General features: G+C 62.8%; 2 protein-coding genes across 2 annotated transcripts in view; one reads left to right on the top strand and one right to left on the bottom strand.

Moving 5' to 3' along the window:
* Positions 1–22,539, bottom strand: part of SFXN2 (sideroflexin 2) — a 50,703-nt gene that overhangs the window by 2,570 nt on the left and 25,594 nt on the right. The window contains exons 5-11 of the mRNA XM_085871569.1: positions 22,027–22,102; positions 21,582–21,667; positions 20,375–20,435; positions 19,854–19,920; positions 19,679–19,728; positions 19,450–19,499; positions 19,209–19,256 (exon numbers count right to left, since the gene is read on the bottom strand). Of these exons, the coding sequence (XP_085727695.1) occupies positions 19,209–19,256; positions 19,450–19,499; positions 19,679–19,728; positions 19,854–19,920; positions 20,375–20,435; positions 21,582–21,667; positions 22,027–22,102 (438 nt within the window). The remainder of the gene's footprint in view (positions 1–19,208; positions 19,257–19,449; positions 19,500–19,678; positions 19,729–19,853; positions 19,921–20,374; positions 20,436–21,581; positions 21,668–22,026; positions 22,103–22,539) is intronic.
* LOC147033336 (uncharacterized) lies at positions 4,183–13,266 on the top strand. Its single transcript, XM_085871564.1, has 2 exons — positions 4,183–4,301; positions 11,828–13,266. Exon 2 carries the CDS (start codon positions 11,896–11,898, stop codon positions 13,219–13,221), a length of 1,326 nt encoding a protein of 441 aa, XP_085727690.1. The 5' UTR covers positions 4,183–4,301; positions 11,828–11,895; the 3' UTR covers positions 13,222–13,266.

Below are 22,539 nucleotides of genomic sequence, written 5' to 3'. Positions count from 1 at the left end.
GTTACGCAGGTCCTTCCTCTATTTCTTCCAACTATTTTCTCTGAAAAATTGTGAGTTGAACAGGTGATTGTGATGAGCTTCTGTGAGATTATTGATCATGTGCCTGATGTTGGCTAAATGGTTTGGGTGGTGGGCTTGGGATCCGAGGGTTCCGAGTTCAAATCTCGCTTGGCTGTTAAATTAATACCAGGTGTGGTTGACTCAGCCTGTCATCCTGCCGAGGTTGGCAAAATGAGTGCCAGCATGCAGGCGACCTGTCCAGGTCGTGGCTGCTGTGTCAGTGGCGGACCTGTCCAGGATTGTGCCCAGCAGCCAAGGAGACTTCTTTGGCAGCAAGAACGCTCTGTACAGAGTATGGTCCGTAATATCGGGGAGTGGAAGGTGTTAAATATTCCGCTGTTTGGATGTGGGAATACCAATTTGCTTTTATGATCGAGAGGGTGGTGAGGTTGGGAGGAGGGTGCGAGCATGGGTAAAGACATGACATGTTTGGAAGGTGGAGAGGGGTGGAAGGGGAGAGGGGGTGGAGGACTGCAGTGGAAGGGGAGAGGGGGTGGAGGACGGCAGTGGAAGGGGAGAGGGGGTGGAGGACGGCAGTGGAAGGGGAGAGGGGGTGGAGGACGGCAGTGGGAGGGGAGAGGGGGTGGAGGACGGCAGTGGGAGGGAGAGGGGGTGGAGGACGGCAGTGGGAAGGGAGAGGGGGTTAAGGACTGCAGTGGGAGGGGAGAGGGGTGGAGGACGGCAGTGGGAGGGGAGAGGGGGTGGAGGACGGCAGTGGGAGGGAGAGGGGGTGGAGGACGGCAGTGGGAGGGGAGAGGGGGTGGAGGACTGCAGTGGGAGGGGAGAGGGGTGGAGGACTGCAGTGGGAGGGGAGAGGGGGTGGAGGACTGCAGTGGGAGGGGAGAGGGGTGGAGGACTGCAGTGGGAGGGGAGAGGGGGTGGAGGACGGCAGTGGGAGGGGAGAGGGGTGGAGGACGGCAGTGGGAGGGGAGAGGGGTGGAGGACGGCAGTGGGAGGGGAGAGGGGTTGAGGACGGCAGTGGCAGAGGGAGGGGAGAGGGGGTGGAGGTCGGCAGTGGGAGGGGAGAGGGGGTGAAGGACGGCAGTGGGAGGGGAGAGGGGTGGAGGACGGCAGTGGGAGGGGAGAGGGGTGGAGGACGGCAGTGGGAGGGGAGAGGGGGTGGAGGACGGCAGTGGGAGGGGAGAGGGGTGGGAGGACGGCAGTGGGAGGGGAGAGGGGTGGAGGACGGCAGTGGGAGGGGAGAGGGGTGGAGGACGGCAGTGGGAGGGGAGAGGGGGTGGAGGACGGCAGTGGGAGGGGAGAGGGGTGGAGGACGGCAGTGGGAGGGGAGAGGGGGTGGAGGACGGCAGTGGGGGGGGAGAGGGGGTGAAGGACGGCAGTGGGAGGGGAGAGGGGTGGAGGACGGCAGTGGGAGGGGAGAGGGGTGGAGGACGGCAGTGGGAGGGGAGAGGGGTGGAGGACGGCAGTGGGAGGGGAGAGGGGTGGAGGACGGCAGTGGGAGGGGAGAGGGGTGGAGGACGGCAGTGGGAGGGGAGAGGGGTGGAGGACGGCAGTGGGAGGGGAGAGGGGGTGGAGGACGGCAGTGGGAGGGGAGAGGGGGTGGAGGACGGCAGTGGGAGGGGAGAGGGGTGGAGGACGGCAGTGGGAGGGGAGAGGGGTGGAGGACGGCAGTGGGAGGGGAGAGGGGTGGAGGACGGCAGTGGGAGGGGAGAGGGGTGGAGGACGGCAGTGGGAGGGGAGAGGGTGTGGAGGACGGCAGTGGGAGGGGAGAGGGTGTGGAGGACGGCAGTGGGAGGGGAGAGGGTGTGGAGGACGGCAGTGGGAGGGGAGAGGGGGTGGAGGACGGCAGTGGGAGGGGAGAGGGGTGGAGGACGGCAGTGGGAGGGGAGAGGGGGTGGAGGACGGCAGTGGGAGGGGAGAGGGGTGGAGGACGGCAGTGGGAGGGGAGAGGGGGTGGAGGACGGCAGTGGGAGGGGAGAGGGGGTGGAGGACGGCAGTGGGAGGGGAGAGGGGTGGAGGACGGCAGTGGGAGGGGAGAGGGGTGGAGGACGGCAGTGGGAGGGGAGAGGGGGTGGAGGACGGCAGTGGGAGGGGAGAGGGGTGGAGGACGGCAGTGGGAGGGGAGAGGGGTGGAGGACGGCAGTGGGAGGGGAGAGGGGGTTGAAGACTGCAGTGGGAGGGGAGAGGGGGTGGAGGACGGCAGTGGGAGGGGAGAGGGGTGGAGGACGGCAGTGGGAGGGGAGAGGGGGTGGAGGACGGCAGTGGGAGGAGAGAGGGGTGGAGGACGGCAGTGGGAGGGGAGAGGGGTGGAGGACGGCAGTGGGAGGGGAGAGGGTGTGGAGGACTGCAGTGGGAGGGGAGAGGGGGTGGAGGACTGCAGTGGGAGGGGAGAGGGGTGGAGGACTGCAGTGGGAGGGGAGAGGGGTGGAGGACTGCAGTGGGAGGGGAGAGGGGTGGAGGACTGCAGTGGGAGGGGAGAGGGGTGGAGGACTGCAGTGGGAGGGGAGAGGGGTGGAGGACGGCAGTGGGAGGGGAGAGGGGTGGAGGACGGCAGTGGGAGGGGAGAGGGGGTGGAGGACGGCAGTGGGAGGGGAGAGGGGTGGAGGACGGCAGTGGGAGGGGAGAGGGGGTGGAGGACGGCAGTGGGAGGGGAGAGGGGGTGGAGGACGGCAGTGGGAGGGGAGAGGGGTGGAGGACGGCAGTGGGAGGGGAGAGGGGGTTGAGGACTGCAGTGGGAGGGGAGAGGGGGTGGAGGACGGCAGTGGGAGGGGAGAGGGGGTGGAGGACGGCAGTGGGAGGGGAGAGGGGGTGGAGGACGGCAGTGGGAGGGGAGAGGGGTGGAGGACGGCAGTGGGAGGGGAGAGGGGTGGAGGACGGCAGTGGGAGGGGAGAGGGGTGGAGGACGGCAGTGGGAGGGGAGAGGGGTGGAGGACGGCAGTGGGAGGGGAGAGGGGTGGAGGACGGCAGTGGGAGGGGAGAGGGGTGGAGGACGGCAGTGGGAGGGGAGAGGGGGTGGAGGACGGCAGTGGGAGGGGAGAGGGGTGGAGGACGGCAGTGGGAGGGGAGAGGGGTGGAGGACGGCAGTGGGAGGGGAGAGGGGTGGAGGACGGCAGTGGGAGGGGAGAGGGGGTGGAGGACGGCAGTGGGAGGAGAGGGGGTGGAGGACGGCAGTGGGAGGGGAGAGGGGTGGAGGACGGCAGTGGGAGGGGAGAGGGGGTGGAGGACGGCAGTGGGAGGGGAGAGGGGTGGAGGACGGCAGTGGGAGGAGGAGGAGGGCCGTGGACCGCAGTTGTCGGGGAGGAGTCGGAGGAGAGTGGACCACATTGGGAGGGGAGGAGGAGGGGTTGTGGACCGCAGTGGGAGGGGGAGGAGGGGTCGAGGACCGCAGTGGGAGGAGGAGGAGGGGGTTCGAGGACGGCAGTGGGCGGAGGAGGAGGAGGGGTCGAGGACCGCAGTGGGAGGAGGAGGAGGCGCCGAAGACCCCAGTGGGCGGAGGAGCAGTCGAAGACCCCAGTGGGAGGAGGAGCGGTCGAAGACCCCAGTGGGAGGGAAGGAGGAAGAGGTCGAGGACCGCAGTTGGAGGGGAGGAGGAGGGGTTGTGGAACGGAGAGGAGGAGAAGTCGAGGCCCGCAGTGGGAGGAGGAGGAGGGCCGTGGACCGCAGTTGTCGGGGAGGAGTCTGAGGAGAGTGGACCGCATTGGGAGGGGAGGAGGGGTTGTGGACCGCAGTGGGAGGGGGGAGGAGGCGCCCTGGACCACAGTGAGAGGAGAGGAGGAGGCGTTGAGGTGTGCAGTGGGAGGAAGAGGAGGAGGAGAGGTCAAGGCCCGCAGTGGGAGGAGGAGGGGATTGAGGACCGCAGTGAGAGGAGGAGGGGGGGTCGACCGCAGGGGGGGGGGAAGGGGGGGGGGCGTGGACCACAGTGGGAGGAGAGGAGGAGAGGCCGAGGACCGCAGTGGGGGAGGGACGAGGAGGGGGCGAGGACCGCTGTGGGAGGAGGGGGAGGGGGTTCGAGGACCGGAGGGGAGGGGTTGAGGACCGCAGTGGGAGGAGGAGGAGGGGTTCGAGGACCGGAGGGGGAGGGGTTGAGGACCGCAGTGGGAGGAGGAGGAGGGGTTGAGGACCGCAGTGGGAGGAGGAGGAGGGGTCGAGGACGGCAGTGGGAGGAAGATGAGGAAGGGTCGAGGACCGCAGTGGGAGGAGGAGGAAGAGGAGTGTCGAGGACCGCAGGAGGAGGAGGAGGAGGAGAGTCGAGGACCACAGTGGGAGGGAAGGAGGAAGAGGTCGAGGACTGCAGGAGGAGGAGGAGGAGGAGGAGACGGAGGGGTTGAGGACAGCAGTGGGAGGAGGAAGAGGTCGAGGACTGCAGTTGGAGGGGAGGAGGAGGAGACGGAGGGGTTGAGGACAGCAGTGGGAGGAGGAGCAGGGGCCGAAGACCCCAGTGGGAGGGAAGGAGGAAGAGGTCGAGGACCGCAGTGGGAGGAGGAGGAGGGGGTTCGAGGACCGCAGTGGGAGGAGGAGGAGGAGGGGTTGAGGACCGCAGTGGGAGGAGGAGGAGGGGTCGAGGACCGCATTGGGAGGAGGAAGAGGCCGAGGACCGCAGTTGGAGGGGAGGAGGAGGAGACGGAGGGGTTGAGGACAGCAGTGGGAGGAGGAGCAGGGGCCGAAGACCCCAGTGGGAGGGAAGGAGGAAGAGGTCGAGGACCGCAGTGGGAGGAGGAGGAGGGGGTTCGAGGACCGCAGTGGGAGGAGGAGGAGGAGGGGTTGAGGACCGCAGTGGGAGGAGGAGGAGGGGTCGAGGACCGCATTGGGAGGAAGAAGAGGTCGAGGACCGCAGTTGGAGGAGGAGGAGGAGGAGGAGACGGAGGGGTTGAGGACAGCAGTGGGAGGAGGAGCAGGGGCCGAAGACCCCAGTGGGAGGGAAGGAGGAAGAGGTCGAGGACCGCAGTGGGAGGAGGAGGAGGGGGTTCAAGGACCGCAGTGGGAGGAGGAGGAGGGGTCGAGGACCGCAGTGGGAGGAGGAAGAGGAAGAGGTCGAGGACCGCAGTTGGAGGGGAGGAGGAGGAGACGGAGGGATTGAGGACAGCAGTGGGAGGAGGAAGAGGAAGAGGTCGAGGACCGCAGTTGGAGGGGAGGAGGAGGAGACGGAGGGGTTGAATGACAGTAGTGGGAGGAGGAGCAGGGGCCGAAGACCCCAGTGGGAGGGAAGGAGGAAGAGGTCGAGGACCGCAGTGGGAGGAGGAGGAGGGGGTTCGAGGACCGCAGTGGGAGGAGGAGGAGGGGTTGAGGACCGCAGTGGGAGGAGGAGGAGGGGTCGAGGACCGCAGTGGGAGGAGGAAGAGGAAGAGGTCGAGGACCGCAGTTGGAGGGGAGGAGGAGGAGACGGAGGGGTTGAGGACAGCAGCGGGAGGAGCGGCAGGGGCCGAAGACCCCAGTGAGGGGAAGGAGGAAGAGGTCGAGGACCGCAGTGGGAGGAGGAGGAGGGGCCGAAGACCCCAGTGGGAGGAGGAGGAGGGGCCTAACACTCCAGTGGGAGGAGGAGGGGCCTAAGACTCCAGTGGGAGGAGGAGGGGCCTAAGACTCCAGTGGGAGGAGGAGGGGTCAAAAACCCCAGTGGGAGGAGGAGGGTCGAGGACCGCAGTGGGAGGAGGAGAGGGAGGAGGAGGAGGGGTTGAGGACGGCAGTGGGAGGGGAGAGGGGGTTGAGGACGGCAGTGGGAGGGGAGAGGGGTGGAGGACGGCAGTGGGAGGGGAGAGGGGGTGGAGGACGGCAGTGGGAGGGGAGAGGGGGTGGAGGACGGCAGTGGGAGGGGAGGGGAGAGGGGTGGATGACTGCAGTGGGAGGAGGAGGGGGGTTCGAGGACCGCAGTGGGAGGAGGAGGAGGGCGGTTCGAGGACCGCAGTGGGAGGAGGAGGAGGGCGGTTCGAGGACCGCAGTGGGAGGAGGAGGAGGAGGGGGGTTCGAGGACCGCAGTGGGAGGAGGAGGAGGAGGGGTCGAGGACCGCAGTGGGAGGAGGAAGAGGAAGAGACGGAGGGGTCGAGGACCGCAGTGGGAGGAGGAGGAGGCGCCGAAGACCCCAGTGGGAGGAGGAGCAGTCGAAGACCCCAGTGGGAGGAGGAGCGGTCGAAGACCCCAGTGGGAGGGAAGGAGGAAGAGGTCGAGGACCGCAGTTGGAGGGGAGGAGGAGGGGTTGTGGAACGGAGAGGAGGAGAAGTCGAGGCCCGCAGTGGGAGGAGGAGGAGTACCGTGGACCGCAGTTGTCGGGAAGGAGTCGGAGGAGAGTGGACCGCATTGGGAGGGGAGGAGGAGGGGTTGTGGACCGCAGTGGGAGGGGGGAGGAGGGGTCGAGGACCGCAGTGGGAGGAGGAGGAGGGGTTGAGGACGGCAGTGGGAGGGGAGAGGGGGTTGAGGACGGCAGTGGGAGGGGAGAGGGGGTGGAGGACGGCAGTGGGAGGGGAGAGGGGTGGAGGACGGCAGTGGGAGGGGAGAGGGGGTGGATGACGGCAGTGGGAGGAGGAGGGGGTTCGAGGACCGCAGTGGGAGGAGGAGGAGGGGGTTCGAGGACCGCAGTGGGAGGAGGAGGAGGGGGGTTCGAGGACCGCAGTGGGAGGAGGAGGAGGAGGGGTCGAGGACCGCAGTGGGAGGAGGAAGAGGAAGAGACGGAGGGGTCGAGGACCGCAGTGGGAGGAGGAGGAGGAGCCGAAGACCCCAGTGGGAGGAGGAGCAGTCGAAGACCCCAGCGTGAGGAGGAACGGTCGAAGACCCCAGTGGGAGGGAAGGAGGAAGAGGTCGAGGACCGCAGTTGGAGGGGAGGAGGAGGGGTTGTGGAACGGAGAGGAGGAGAAGTCGAGGCCCGCAGTGGGAGGAGGAGGAGGGCCGTGGACCGCAGTCGTCGGGGAGGAGTCGGATGAGAGTGGACCGCATTGGGAGGGGAGGAGGAGGGGTTGTGGACCGCAGTGGGAGGGGGAGGAGGGGTCGAGGACCGCAGTGGGAGGAGGAGGAGGGGGTTCGAGGACGGCAGTGGGCGGAGGAGGAGGAGGGGTCGAGGACCGCAGTGGGAGGAGGAGGAGGCGCCGAAGACCCCAGTGGGCGGAGGAGCAGTCGAAGACCCCAGTGGGAGGAGGAGCGGTCGAAGACCCCAGTGGGAGGGAAGGTGGAAGAGGTCGAGGACCGCAGTTGGAGGGGAGGAGGAGGGGTTGTGGAACGGAGAGGAGGAGAAGTCGAGGCCCGCAGTGGGAGGAGGAGGAGGGCCGTGGACCGCAGTTGGCGGGGAGGAGTCGGAGGAGAGTGGACCGCATTGGGAGGGGAGGAGGAGGGGTTGTGGACCGCAGTGGGAGGGGGGAGGAGGGGTCGAGGACCGCAGTGGGAGGAGGAGGAGGGGTCGAGGACGGCAGTGGGAGGAGAGGGGTTGAGGACGGCAGTGTGAGGGGAGAGGGGTGGAGGACGGCAGTGGGAGGGGAGAGGGGGTGGAGGACGGCAGTGGGAGGGGAGAGGGGGTGGATGACGGCAGTGGGAGGAGGAGGGGGGGGTTCGAGGACCGCAGTGGGAGGAGGAGGAGGGGGGTTCGAGGACCGCAGTGGGAGGAGGAGGAGGAGGGGTCGAGGACCGCAGTGGGAGGGAAGGAGGAAGAGGTCGAAGACCCCAGTGGGAGGAGGAGGAGGGGCCTAAGACTCCGGTGGGAGGAGGAGGGGCCTAAGACTCCGGGGGGAGGAGGAGGGGCCTAAGACTCCAGTGGGAGGAGGAGGGGTCAAAAACCCCAGTGGGAGGAGGAGGGCCAAGGACCGCAGTGGGAGGAGAGGGAGGAGGAGGAGGGGTTGAGGATGGCAGTGGGAGGGGAGAGGGGGTGGAGGACGGCAGTGGGAGGGGAGAGGGGGTGGATGACGGCAGTGGGAGGGGAGAGGGGGTGAAGGATGGCAGTGGGAGGGGAGAGGGGTGGATGACTGCAGTGGGAGGAGGAGGGGGGTTCGAGGACCGCAGTGGGAGGAGGAGGAGGGGGGTTCGAGGACCGCAGTGGGAGGAGGAGGAGGGGGTTCGAGGACCGCAGTGGGAGGAGGAGGAGGAGGGGTCGAGGACCGCAGTGGGAGGAGGAAGAGGAAGAGACGGAGGGGTCGAGGACCGCAGTGGGAGGAGGAGGAGGCGCCGAAGACCCCAGTGGGAGGAGGAGCAGTCGAAGACCCCAGTGGGAGGAGGAGCGGTAGAAGACCCCAGTGGGAGGGAAGGAGGAAGAGGGCGAGGACCTCAGTTGGAGGGGGGGAGGAGGGGTAGGGGAACGGAGAGGAGGAGAAGTCGAGGCCCGCAGTGGGAGGAGGAGGAGGGCCGTGGACCGCAGTTGTCGGGGAGGAGTCGGAGGAGAGTGGACCGCATTGGGAGGGGAGGAGGAGGGGTTGTGGACCGCAGTGGGAGGGGGAGGAGGGGTCGAGGACCGCAGTGGGAGGAGGAGGAGGGGGGTTCGAGGACCGCAGTGGGAGGAGGCGGAGGGGGGTTCGAGGACCGCAGTGGGAGGAGGAGGAGGGGGGTTCGAGGACGGCAGTGGGCGGAGGAGGAGGAGGGGTCGAGGACCGCACTGGGAGGAGGAGGAGGCGCCGAAGACCCCAGTGGGCGGAGGAGCAGTCGAAGACCCCAGTGGGAGGAGGAGCGGTCGAAGACCCCAGTGGGAGGGAAGGAGGAAGAGGTCGAGGGCCGCAGTTGGAGGGGAGGAGGAGGGGTTGTGGAACGGAGAGGAGGAGAAGTCGAGGCCCGCAGTGGGAGGAGGAGGAGGGCCGTGGACCGCAGTTGTCGGGGAGGAGTCGGAGGAGAGTGGACCGCATTGGGAGGAGAGGAGGGGTTGTGGACCGCAGTGGGAGGGGGAGGAGGCGCCCTGGACCACAGTGAGAGGAGAGGAGGAGGCGTTGAGGTGTGCAGTGGGAGGAAGAGGAGGAGGAGAGGTCAAGGCCCGCAGTGGGAGGAGGAGGGGATTGAGGACCGCAGTGGGAGGAGGAGGTGGGGTCGACCGCATTGGGAGGGGAAGAGGAGGGGTCGTGGACCGCAGTGGGAGGAGGAAGAGGAAGAGGTCGAGGACCGCAGTTGGAGGGGAGGAGGAGGAGACGGAGGGGTTGAGGACAGCAGTGGGAGGAGGAAGAGGAAGAGGTCGAGGGGAGGAGGAGGAGACGGAGGGGTTGAATGACAGCAGTGGGAGGAGGAGCAGGGGCCGAAGACCCCAGTGGGAGGGAAGGAGGAAGAGGTCGAGGACCGCAGTGGGAGGGAAGGAGGAAGAGGTCGAGGCCCGCAGAGGGAGGAGGAGGAGGGGGTTCGAGGACCGCAGTGGGAGGAGGAGGAGGGGGGCCGAGGACCGCAGTGGGAGGAGGACGTGGGGTCGCCGACCGCAGTGGGAGGAGGAAGAGGAAGAGGTCGAGGACCGCAGTTGGAGGGGAGGAGGAGGAGACGGAGGGGTTGAGGACAGCAGCGGGAGGAGCGGCAGGGGCCGAAGACCCCAGTGGGAGGGAAGGAGGAAGAGGTCGAGGACCGCAGTGGGAGGAGGAGGAGGGGCCTAAGACTCCAGTGGGAGGAGGAGGGGCCTAAGACTCCAGTGGGAGGAGGAGGGGCCTAAGACTCCAGTGGGAGGAGGAGGGGTCAAAAACCCCAGTGGGAGGAGGAGGGTCGAGGACCGCAGTGGGAGGAGTAGGAGGAGGAAGGGTCGAAGACCGCAGTTAGAGGAGGAGAAGGAGGGGTCGAGGGGCGCAGTGAGAAGAGGAGGTGGAGTCGTCGAGGGTCTCACGGGAAGGAGGACGAGGTTGAGGAGGGGTCAAGGATTGCAGTGGAAGGAGGAGGAGGGGTCGAGCACCACATTGGGAGGGGAGGAGGAGGGGTCGTGGACCATAGTGTTAGGGGAGGAGGGTCGTGGACCACAGTGGGAGGGGAGGAGGAGGGTCGTGGACCGCAGTCGTCGGGGAAGAGGTGGGGGTCGAGGACCGCATTGAGAGGGGAGGAGGAGGGCTCGTGGACCGCAGTGGGAGGGGAGGGGTCATGGACCGCAGTGGGCGGGGAGGGTGAGGGGTCATGGACTGCAGTGGGAGGGGAGGAGGAGAGGTTGTGGAACGGAGAGGAGGAGAAGTCGAGGCCCGCAGTGGGAGGAGGAGGAGGACCGTGGACCGCAGTAGTCGGGGAGGAGTAGGAGGAGAGTGGACCGCAGTGGGAGGGGGGAGGAGGGGGCCCTGGACCGCAGTGAGAGGAGGAGGCGTCGATGAGCGCAGTGGGAGGAAGAGGAGGAGGAGAGGTCGAGGCCTGCAGTGGGAGGAGGAGGCGGGGGTCGAGGACCGCAGTGGGAGGAGGAGGTGGGGTCGACCGCATTGGGAGGGGAAGAGGAGGGGTCGTGGACCACAGTGGGAGGAGAGGAGGAGAGGTCCTGGACCGCAGTGGGAGGGGAGGAGGAGGGGTCGAGCACCGTAGTGGGAGAAGGACGAGGAGGGGTCGAGGCCGCAGTGGGAGAAGGACGAGGAGGGGTCGAGGACCGCAGTGGGAGGAGGAGGTGGGGTCGAGGACCGCAGTGGGAGAAGGACGAGGAGGGGTCGAGGCCGCAGTGGGAGAAGGACGAGGAGGGGTCGAGGCCGCAGTGGGAGAAGGACGAGGAGGGCTCGAGGACCGCAGTGGGAGGAGGAGGTGGGGTCGAGGACCGCAGTGGGAGGAGGAGGTGGGGTCGAGGACCGCAGTGGGAGAAGGACGAGGCGGGGTCGAGGCCGCAGTGGGAGAAGGACGAGGAGGGGTCGAGGACCGCAGTGGGAGGAGGAGGTGGGGTCGAGGACCGCAGTGGGAGAAGGACGAGGAGGGGTCGAGGCCGCAGTGGGAGAAGGACGAGGAGGGCTCGAGGACCGCAGTGGGAGGAGGAGGTGGGGTCGAGGACCGCAGTGGGAGAAGGACGAGGAGGGGTCGAGGCCGCAGTGGGAGGACGAGGAGGGGTCGAGGACCGCAGTGGGAGGAGGAGGTGGGTTCGAGGACCGCAGTGGGAGGAGGAGGAGGGGTCGAGGACCGCAGTGGGAGGAGGAAGAGGTCGAGGACTGCAGTTGGAGGGGAGGAGGAGGAGACGGAGGGGTTGAGGACAGCAGTGGGAGGAGGAGCAGGGGCCGAAGACCCCAGTGGGAGGGAAGGAGGAAGAGTTCGAGGACCGCAGTGGGAGGAGGAGGAGGGGCCGAAGACCCCAGTGGGAGGAGGAGGAGGGGCCTAAGACTCCAGTGGGAGGAGGAGGGGCCGAAGACTCCAGTGGGAGGAGGAGGGTCGAGGACCGCAGTGGGAGGAGGAGGTGGAGTCGAGGACCACAGTAGGAGGAGGAAGGGTCGAAGACCGCAGTAAGAGGAGGAGAAGGAGGGGCCGAGACGCGCAGTGAGAAGAGGAGGTGGAGGAGTCGAGGATCTCACTGGAAGGAGGAGGAGTTTGAGGAGGGGTCAAGGATGGAAGTGGAAGGAGGAGGAGGGGTCGAGCACCACATTGGGAGGGGAGGAGGAGGGGTCGTGGACCACAGTGTTAGGGGAGGAAGGTCGTGGACCACAGTGGGAGGGGAGGAGGAGGGTCGTGGACCACAGTCGTCGGGGAGGAGGTGGGCGTCGAGGACCGCATTGAGAGGGGAGGAGGAGGGCTCATGGACCGCAGTGGGAGGGGAGGAGTCGGAGGAGGGTGGACCGCATTGGGAGGGGAGGAGGAGGGGTTGTGGACCGGAGTGGGAGGGGGGAGGAGGGGCCCTGGACCACAGTGAGAGGAGAGGAGGAGGCGTTGAGGTGTGCAGTGGGAGGAGGAGGAGGAGGAGAGTCGAGGACCACAGTGGGAGGGAAGGAGGAAGAGGTCGAGGAGCGCAGTGGGAGGGGAAGAGGAGGATCCAGGAACGCAGTGGGAGGGGAGGAGGAGAGGTCATGGACCGCAGTGGGAGGAGAGGAGGCGGGGTTGTGGACCGGAGAGGAGGAGAAGTCGAGGCCCACAGTGGTAGGAGGAGGGGTCGAGGACCGCAGTGGGAGGAGGAGGAGGGTCAAGGACCGCAGTGGGAGGAGGAGGGTCAAGGACCGCAGTGGGAGGAGGAGAGGGAGGAGGAGGAGGGGTTGAGGACGGCAGTGGGAGGAGGAGGGGGGGTTCGAGGACCGCAGTGGGAGGAGGAGGAGGGGGGTTCGAGGACCGCAGTGGGAGGAGGAGGAGGGGGGTTCGAGGACCGCAGTGGGAGGAGGAGGAGGGGTCGAGGACCGCAGTGGGAGGAGGAAGAGGAAGAGACGGAGGGGTCGAGGACCGCAGTGGGAGGAGGAGCAGTCGAAGACCCCAGTGGGAGGAGGAGCGGTCGAAGACCCCAGTGGGAGGGAAGGAGGAAGAGGTCGAGGACCGCAGTTGGAGGGGAGGAGGAGGGGTTGTGGAACGGAGAGGAGGAGAAGTCGAGGCCCGCAGTGGGAGGAGGAGGAGGGCCGTGGACCGCAGTTGTCGGGGAGGAGTTGGAGGAGAGTGGACCGCATTGGGAGGGGAGGAGTAGGGGTTGTGGACCGCAGTGGGAGGGGGGAGGAGGGGTCGAGGACCGCAGTGGGAGGAGGAGGAGGCGCCGAAGACCCCAGTGGGCGGAGGAGCAGTCGAAGACCCCAGTGGGAGGAGGAGCGGTCGAAGACCCCAGTGGGAGGGAAGGAGGAAGAGGTCGAGGACCGCAGTTGGAGGGGAGGAGGAGGGGTTGTGGAACGGAGAGGAGGAGAAGTCGAGGCCCGCAGTGGGAGGAGGAGGAGGGCCGTGGACCGCAGTTGGCGGGGAGGAGTCGGAGGAGAGTGGACCGCATTGGGAGGGGAGGAGGAGGGGTTGTGGACCGCAGTGGGAGGGGGGAGGAGGCGCCCTGGACCACAGTGAGAGGAGAGGAGGAGGCGTTGAGGTGTGCAGTGGGAGGAAGAGGAGGAGGAGGAGAGGTCAAGGCCCGCAGTGGGAGGAGGAGGGGATTGAGGACCGCAGTGGGAGGAGGAGGTGGGGTCGACCGCATTGGGAGGGGAAGAGGAGGGGTCGTGGACCACAGTGGGAGGAGAGGAGGAGAGGTCGAGGACCGCAGTGGGCGAAGGACGAGGAGGGGTCGAGGACCGCTGTGGGAGGAGGGGGAGGGGTTGAGGAACGCAGTGGGAGGAGGAGGAGGGGGTTCGAGGACCGGAGGGGGAGGGGTTGAGGACCGCAGTGGGAGGAGGAGGAGGGGGTTCGAGGACCGCAGTGGGAGGAGGAGGAGGGGTTGAGGACCGCAGTGGGAGGAGGAGGTGGGGTCGACCGCATTGGGAGGGGAAGAGGAGGGGGTTCGAGGACCGCAGTGGGAGGAGGAGGAGGGGGTTCAAGGACCGCAGTGGGAGGAGGAGGAGGGGGTTCAAGGACCGCAGTGGGAGGAGGAGGAGGGGGTTCGAGGACCGCAGTGGGAGGAGGAGGAGGAGGGGTCGAGGACCACAGGGGGAGGAGCAAGAGGAAGAGACTGAGGGGTCGAGGACCGCAGTGGGAGGAGGAGGAGGTGCCGAAGACCCCAGTGGGAGGAGGAGCGGTCGAAGACCCCAGTGGGAGGGAAGGAGGAAGAGGTCGAGGACCGCAGTTGGAGGGGAGGAGGAGGGGTTGTGGAACGGAGAGGAGAAGTCGAGGCCCGCAGTGGGAGGAGGAGGAGGGCCGTGGACCGCAGTTGTCGGGGAGGAGTCGGAGGAGAGTGGACCGCATTGGGAGGGGAGGAGGAGGGGTTGTGGACCGCAGTGGGAGGGGGGAGGAGGCGCCCTGGACCACAGTGAGAGGAGAGGAGGAGGCGTTGAGGTGTGCAGTGGGAGGAAGAGGAGGAGGAGAGGTCAAGGCCCGCAGTGGGAGGAGGAGGGGATTGAGGACCGCAGTGGGAGGAGGAGGTGGGGTCGACCGCATTGGGAGGGGAAGAGGAGGGGTCGTGGACCACAGTGGGAGGAGAGGAGGAGAGGTCGAGGACCGCAGTGGGCGAAGGACGAGGAGGGGTCGAGGACCGCTGTGGGAGGAGGGGGAGGGGTTGAGGAACGCAGTGGGAGGGGGAGGAGGGGGTTGGAGGACCGGAGGGGGAGGGGTTGAGGACCGCAGTGGGAGGAGGAGGAGGGGGTTCGAGGACCGCAGTGGGAGGAGGAGGAGGGGTTGAGGACCGCAGTGGGAGGAGGAGGTGGGGTCGACCGCATTGGGAGGGGAAGAGGAGGGGGTTCGAGGACCGCAGTGGGAGGAGGAGGAGGGGGTTCAAGGACCGCAGTGGCACGAGGAGGAGGGGGGTTCGAGCACCGCAGTGGGAGGAGGAGGAGGAGGGGTCGAGGACCACAGTGGGAGGAGGAAGAGGAAGAGACTGAGGGGTCGAGGACCGCAGTGGGAGGAGGAGGAGGTGCCGAAGACCCCAGTGGGAGGAGGAGCGGTCGAAGACCCCAGTGGGAGGGAAGGAGGAAGAGGTCGAGGACCGCAGTTGGAGGGGAGGAGGAGGGGTTGTGGAACGGAGAGGAGGAGAAGTCGAGGCCCGCAGTGGGAGGAGGAGGAGGGCCGTGGACCGCAGTTGTCGGGGAGGAGTCGGAGGAGAGTGGACCGCATTGGGAGGGGAGGAGGAGCGGTTGTGGACCGCAGTGGGAGGGGGGAGGAGGGGCCCTGGACCACAGTGAGGAGAGGAGGAGGCGTTGAGGTGTGCAGTGGGAGGAAGAGGAGAGGAGGAGGGGTTGAGGTGTGCAGTGGGAGGAGGAGGAGGGGTCGAGGACCGCAGTGGGAGGAGGAGGTGGGGTCAACCGCATTGGGAGGGGAAGAGGAGGGGTCGTGGACCACGGTGGGAGGAGAGGAGGAGAGGTCGAGGACCGCAGTGGGAGAAGGACGAGGAGGGGTCGAGGACCGCTGTGGGAGGAGGGGAGGGGTTGAGGACCGCAGTGGGAGGAGGAGGAGGGGGTTCGAGGACCGCAGTGGGAGAGGAGGAGGGGTTGAGGACCGCAGTGGGAGGAGGAGGAGGAGGGGTCGAGGACCGCAGTGGGAGGAGGAAGAGGTCGAGGACCGCAGTTGGAGGGGAGGAGGAGGAGACGGAGGGGTTGAGGACAGCAGTGGGAGGAGGAGCAGGGGCCGAAGACCCCAGTGGGAGGGAAGGAGGAAGAGTTCGAGGCCGGCAGTGGGAGGAGGAAGAGGAAGAGGTCGAGGACCGCAGTGGGAGGAGGAGGAGGAGCCGAATACCCCAGTGGGAGGAGGAGGGGCCTAAGACTCCAGTGGGAGGAGGAGGGGTCAAAAACCCCAGTGGGAGGAGGAGGGTCGAGGACCGCAGTAGGAGGAGGAAGGGTCGAAGACCGCAGTAAGAGGAGGAGAAGGAGGGGTCGAGATGCGCAGTGAGAAGAGGAGGTGGAGGAGTCGAGGATCTCACTGGAGGGAGGAGGAGGTTGAGGAGGGGTCAAGGATGGAAGTGGAAGGAGGAGGAGGGGTCGAGCACCACATTGGGAGGGGAGGAGGAGGGGTCGTGGACCACAGTGTTAGGGGAGGAGGGTCGTGGACCACAGTGGGAGGGGAGGAGGAGGGTCGTGGACCGCAGTCGTCGGGGAGGAGGTGGGGGTCGAGGACCGCATTGAGAGGGGAGGAGGAGGGCTCGTGGACCGCAGTGGGAGGGGAGGAGTCGGAGGAGAGTGGACCGCATTGGGAGGGGAGGAGGAGGGGTTGTGGACCGCAGTGGGAGGGGGAGGAGGGGCCCTGGACCACAGTGAGAGGAGAGGAGGAGGCGTTGAGGTGTGCAGTGGGAGGAAGAGGAGGAGGAGAGGTCGAGGCCCACAGTGGGACGAGGAGGAGGGGTCGAGGACCGCAGTGCGAGGACGAGGTGGGTTCGACCGCATTGGGAGGGGAAGAGGAGGGGGGTTCGAGGACCGCAGTGGGAGGAGGAGGAGGGGGGTTCGAGGACCGCAGTGGGAGGAGGAGGAGGAGGGGTCGAGAACCACAGTGGGAGGAGGAGGAGGGGTCGAGGACCGCAGTGGGAGGAGGAGGAGGGGGTCGAGGACCGCAGTGGGAGGGGAGGAGTCGGAGGAGAGTGGACCGCATTGGGAGGGGAGGAGGAGGGGTTGTGGACCGCAGTGGGAGGGGGAGGAGGGGCCCTGGACCACAGTGAGAGGAGAGGAGGAGGCGTTGAGGTGTGCAGTGGGAGGAAGAGGAGGAGGAGAGGTCGAGGCCCGCAGTGGGAGGAGGAGGAGGGGGTCGAGGACCGCAGTGGGAGGAGGAGGTGGGGTCGACCGCATTGGGAGGGGAAGAGGAGGGGTCGTGGACCACAGTGGGAGGAGAGGAGAGGTCGAGGACCGCAGTGGGAGAAGGACGAGGAGGGGTCGAGGACCGCTGTGGGAGGAGGGGGAGGGGTTGAGGACCGCAGTGGGAGGAGGAGGAGGGGGTTCGAGGACCGCAGTGGGAGGAGGAGGAGGGGGTTCGAGGACCGCAGTGGGAGGAGGAGGAGGGGTCGAGGACTGCAGTGGGAGGAGGAAGAGGAAGAGGTCGAGGACCGCAGTTGGAGGGGAGGAGGAGGAGACGGAGGGGTTGAGGACAGCAGTGGGAGGAGGAGCAGGGGCCGAAGACCCCAGTGGGAGGGAAGGAGGAAGAGTTCGAGGACCACAGTGGGAGGAGGAAGAGGAAGAGGTCGAGGTCCGCAGTGGGAGGAGGAGGAGGGGCCGAAGACCCCAGTGGGAGGAGGAGGAGGGGCCTAAGACTCCAGTGGGAGGAGGAGGGTCGAGGACCGCAGTGGGAGGAGGAGGAGGTGGAGTCGAGGACCACAGTAGGAGGAGGAAGGGTTGAAGACCGCAGTAAGAGGAGGAGAAGGAGGGGTCGAGACGCGCAGTGAGAAGAGGAGGTGGAGGAGTCGAGGATCTCACTGGAAGGAGGAGGAGGTTGAGGAGGGGTCAAGGATGGCAGTGGAAGGAGGGGTCGAGCACCACATTGGGAGAGGAGGAGGAGGGGTCGTGGACCACAGTGTTTGGGGAGGAGGGTCGTGGACCACAGTGGGAGGGGAGGAGGAGGGTCGTGGACCGCAGTCGTCGGGGGTCGAGGACCGCATTGAGAGGGGAGGAGGAGGGCTCGTGGACCGCAGTGGGAGGGGAGGGGTCATGGACCGCAGTGGGCGGGGAGGGGGAGGGGTCATGGACTGCAGTGGGAGGGATGGAGGAGAGGTTGTGGAATGGAGAGGAGGATAAGTCGAGGCCCGCAGTGGGAGGAGGAGGAGGACCGTGGACCGCAGTAGTCGGGGAGGAGTAGGAGGAGAGTGGACCGCAGTAGGAGGGGGGAGGAGGGGCCCTGGATCGCAGTGAGAGGAGGAGGCGTCGATGAGCGCAGTGGGAGGAAGAGGAGGACCAGAGGTTGAGGCCTGCAGTGGGAGGAGGAGGGGGGGGTCAAGGACCGCAGTGGGAGGAGGAGGTGGGGGCGCCCGCGTTGGGAGGGGAAGAGGAGGGGACGTGGACCACAGTGGGATGAGAGGAGGAGAAGTCCTGGACCGCAGTGGGAGGGGAGGAGGAGGGGTCGAGGCCGCAGTGGGAGTAGGACGAGGAGGGGTCGAGGACCGCAGTGGGAGGAGGAGGTGGGGTCGCGGACCGCAGTGGGAGGAGGAGGAGGGGGGTTCGGGGACCACAGTGGGAGGAGGAGGAGGGGGGTTCGAGGACCGCAGTGGGAGGAGGAGGAGGGGGTTCGAGGACCGCAGTAGGAGGAGGAGGAGGGGTCGAGGACCACAGTGGGAGGAGGAGGAGGAGCCGAAGACCCCAGTGGGAGGGAAGGAGGAAGAGGTCGAGGACCGCAGTTGGAGGAGGAGGGGTCGAAGACCCCAGTGGGAGGAGGAGGGGTCGAAGACCCCAGTGGGAGGAGGAGGGGTCGAAGACCCCAGTGGGAGGAGGAGGGGTCGAGGACCCCAGTGGGAGGAGGAGGGGTCGAGGACCCCAGTGGGAGGAGGAGGGGTCGAGGACTGCAGTGGGAGGGGGAGGAGCGGTCGAGGACCACAGTGGGAGGGAAGGAGGAGGACCCAGGACCCCCGTGGGAGGGAGGGGGGAGGGTTGAGGACCGCAGTGGGAGAAGGAGGAGGATGAGGAAGGCTCAACGACCGCAGTGGGAGAAGGAGGAGGAGGGGTCGAGGACCGCATTGGGAGGGGGAGGAGGAAGAGTCGAGGATCTCAGTGGGAGGGGAGAGGGGAGTCTAGCAGTTTTTGTGGGGCGGGAGGTTGAAGGTTTGAGGTGAGGAGGGGATTGATGCGTTTGGGTTGGAAGAGGGAGGGTGAGGACGTGGTGTTCAGAGAGAAGGGGGGAGCAATGATGGGAGAGTTTGGAGGTGGATTTTGAGGCTTGGGATGGGGGGGGGTTGGGTTAATTGCATGTGTAAATTTATTCACAGTCAAAATGTAATTGGCCACAGGTGTGCGTGTGTGCCACTGTTGGGGGTGACACAATATCCCTTCGGGTGATGTGATATTAATCTATAAATATTCCAAGCAGCAGATGTGAGGAACCTCTTCAGGAAGAAAAAAAACATTTTTTTTTCATCGAGACTGTGCAGGTCTCATCCTTTCCTTTCATGTCCTTTCATGTCCTTTCAGGGATGTCACATTCTCCCACCCTCCCAGTCCCCACGGACAAATCTGGATCTATGTTTATTTGATGCGCAAATGTGTTTGTGCTTGAAGGTTCACAGTGCTGGAAAATTGCTGATGACATGCCAGAGGTTTTGGGTTCATTTTCAGCAGAAGTGCTAATTGTTTGGATTCTCCTTTTCTCAAATGGGAATTGATCTTGTTCAAGTATGACGCCTCGATCGACAGTCAAAACCCAGCTGGCTCACTAATGACCAGGGTGGGGGTAATCTGCCAAAACCATCCTTGTATGCTCGTCCACACTTTGTCAACAAAAGGTTAGGCTTCGTATGTGAGAATCACAAACTATTTTAACGACCAAAACAAACAAAAAACTACAGCGTTGAGCATCAAAACGAAAATAAACCTATTCCCGATTCGTGTTTTCTCCTCTCCTTTCCATTAATTTTTTTTTCCATTGCTTTTTCACCCCTGGTTTTATCTCCTCCTGTTCTTCAGGTTGGAAGTTGCTCGTTCACCCCCTGGGTCTTCCTGCCTTCTCTTCTCCTTGCCCATTCTTTCTTCAAATGTCCCTCCAACCCTACTGCTGCTGTGTTTTCCCCACTTTCTGATGTTCCCTTCTGTGGTCTAGCTATTCCATGAGCCTCGACTTTTCTTTCAAAAAATGATTACAAAAAAATAAAACTCACCAGGTTTGAGGGAAAAGTGCGCAAGCTGCTGGAACCATGAAAGTCAAACTGCAGGGGCGGTGAAACACAAACACATCATCATCTTATCAAAACAAGGCCCAATTCAAACTTGCATTTTAACATCGAGATTTAATTTTTTTTTGAAATGTACAGTTTAAAAGCTTCTTGATTTATTCAGCAACATGAACGAACTATATATATATATATATATATATATATATATATATAGGAATGCACTCACAAGCAGCCGACGAGAGTAATCTGTATCGGGGCGTGAAGCACCTTGATCCTCTGAGATAAAAACAAATAACTAGAGTGAAGTCGATGACACGCCATCACAAATCCCCACGCTTCCCACCTCAAAGTTAAAATATGGCAAAAAGTTCCACCAGGAATGGACAAATATCAAACTTTGAGTTAAAAACAAACAAACATGCATTACTCTTTGTACCATGTGTTCAGCACCTTACCTGCATGAATCTGTACTTCTCCAAATGCTCCATTATGATGGGCAGGATTACTGAAATTAAATGGAACACCTGGATGTCAAGCTTGAATGGATAACAGAACAAAGCATGATGTTGGACACCACGCAACATGGCGAGCACAGAAACCGCAAACTGGGCGTTTTGTACTTTTACTTACTCATTCCCGGTGCTGCCATAGTCACGCGGGACATGATGACTTGGGAGATTCCTTTAATGGCTGCTTTCTGCAAAAAAGGCAAAATGGCACTCCTTTATAATCACAGTGCTGATAATGTCCTAAGTTTGGCTCGTAGCACAGGAAAGTCAGGCTCATGAGACATCCACAGCCTGACATGGAAAATGTCGGTCCGAAAGAAGCAAAGGTAACACGAGTTGTGGACCACGTCTGCCCTCTGTGAGACGAGTCCGCATGAGCCCATGCCATTCTCAAATATGGCGGAAGGATCAGTGTGAATAGGATTGAGAATTTGACATTTCCTCGAGGATGACCGGGAAAAACGCATCGAGCAACGGCTCATCATATCATGGGAATGCAAGTTAAAATTTTCCTTCCAGCCATTTGTGCAAAGAAAACAGCAAGTAACCCGAGTCAACGATGTAAAACAACAAAAAACACTAGTTCAACCCCACGCTGGCACGTTTCATTAAACATGGAGGCTTTTTGAATAGCATTGGTACCTGAGAATACCCGAGCTCCTTCCCCTCCTTTGTTGTCACCTTGATTCCATTTGCAATTTCCCTGCACACAACACAAACGTCATCTCTTTGCACTGCAGGATTGCAAATAGTGTGCCAATCTCAGACAGGTCAGTACAGATGGAGAAATATACATGTACACTTAATACAATGTAAAACCTCCGATTGAAATGGAAGAGAAGCAAGTGAAGGCCAAAGTGAACCCGTGTGTGAAGAGCAATGAATGAATCAATGAGGGGGAAATCGCTTTGCATCGATCATTATGCAAGGAAATTCACTAATCGGCAGAAATTTGATTTATGGAATCATTCGTCCCAAGTTTGTCCTTTCAAGGATCTTTTGTTCTGGTCCTTCAAGATTGTGGTCCATTGTTATCTCAATTGATCTCCTTTATCCACCCATAGACTCATTTACCTTTGCTAAGCCCATCTCACTGTTGAGTCTATAGGTGCTCATATGCTGTACTCTAATACGCTTGAGTACTCATCCTTGTGAAGGCCACTGTTGGTCTGCATTGACGGACAAGTTAAACAATGGATTGTATCAACGGAGCGCTGAAAGGAGTAGGTTTACCATTGTGGGAGACAAAGTTTTGGAAGAGTGGCATCATGTACGGAAATATGGAAGTGTGGCATCATATACCCAAATAATTTATTTTCATTGATGTTGAATGGGTTTCCCCTGTTTTGCAGCTCATTATAGACTTCTTTCATCAGCTCTTCCATGAGCCTTGACCTTTGCCTTTTCAAAAGTCCAACATGCCATCCTTGCTCCAGAATCACAAATTGCTTCATCCTTTCAAAAGGACGACAAGATATAGGACTTCACCCAATCACAGCACAACATGTTTATGGTCTTACGGAATCTAAGACCACAAACCATGTGCTTATCCTTTCCAAAAAACTACTACCGCCTGACCGACTCGACTGCGAGCACCATGTGTCCGTATGCACAGCATGAGCACAAACAGGTTCGAACTACCTATCGCAGCTCAACCACATCCAATGTGTCTCCTCAAATCATGCAACGTCCTTTACAAATCCCAACCCCAATGCAATACATTGGTGATGCAGGTGATGAATATCATGGAAGTGTTAACAAAAAAAAAAATCAAAGCAGTTGGAGCACCAGGACATTGCTAGGCTGCAATGTCCTGGTGCTCTCCTTTACTTTGTCAGGGAGCACGTACTGCTGCCGCATCATTGGAATGTTCACGCAGTTTGCCGCCGCCACGGCTCCGAATGGCACCCAGCGTGCGACGAGTGTTGGGGCTTTCTGCAAAAGGGCCACATGGGGTGGGGTTTGGTGAGAACTTGCATTTTACATGTGACATAATGCAGTGAAGGAAATAGGAACACAAACAAGAAAGGGATGAACCGAAAGATAGACGAGGAGGAGACGGCTCGGTCTGTCAAGCCTGTGCCATCTCCACATCCCTGACAAGAGATCATGGAAAATAAAGAGAGAGAGGGGATATTAAAAAAAAAGAACCTCTCCTTTCTCGCTTTTCTTCTTCTCAGGAAACATTTCTCACCTCAAATGCAGCAAGCAAGTCATTCGGTGTTTAAATTTTGATGTGAAAGAGCATTTTCAGCAAAACAGAATGAGGAGCTCTTGCCAATACCGTCACTAACCTTTGTGTACAGATTGAGGCCGAGGGCAGTAACCAGCGCCGCAGTTGTCGCAGTGATGTAAGCAATTCCAATTTGTCTAAAAACAACAGAGTATAAAAATGCACAAAAACAAAAAGGCACAATGCAACGGGGTGTAGTGTACACCAATGCCATGATATTTTCATCGGAGCATAAGTTGCCAAATGGACTTTCAACTTCACACACTAAAAAATTTTTTTAAAGCATCTCTGAAGCCAGGCATTAATAACAAGGAACTTTAATGCAGAAGACCATTCAGCTGACCAGACCTGTGCTACACAAACCCCAGAAACCATCACCCATCTACATGCAAGTTTCCTACAAGTCCTGCCAATATCTCCGTACACCTCTACCATCCACGCAAGTTTCCTACAAGTTCTGCCAATATCTCCAATGTCTCTAGGTATCTATCCAATTCCAATTTTCCCAAAAAGAGGGGCAATGAACTCCGTCCTCTGAATGAATAAGGTCAATTTAACCAATCAAATTGACATT

Source organism: Eptatretus burgeri, chromosome 2, assembly GCF_056783735.1.
Source record: "Eptatretus burgeri isolate ZD-2024b chromosome 2, Ebu_testis_v1, whole genome shotgun sequence".
NCBI classification, from domain to species: domain Eukaryota; kingdom Metazoa; phylum Chordata; class Myxini; order Myxiniformes; family Myxinidae; genus Eptatretus; species Eptatretus burgeri.
This window is presented reverse-complemented; position numbering and strand designations above follow the sequence as displayed.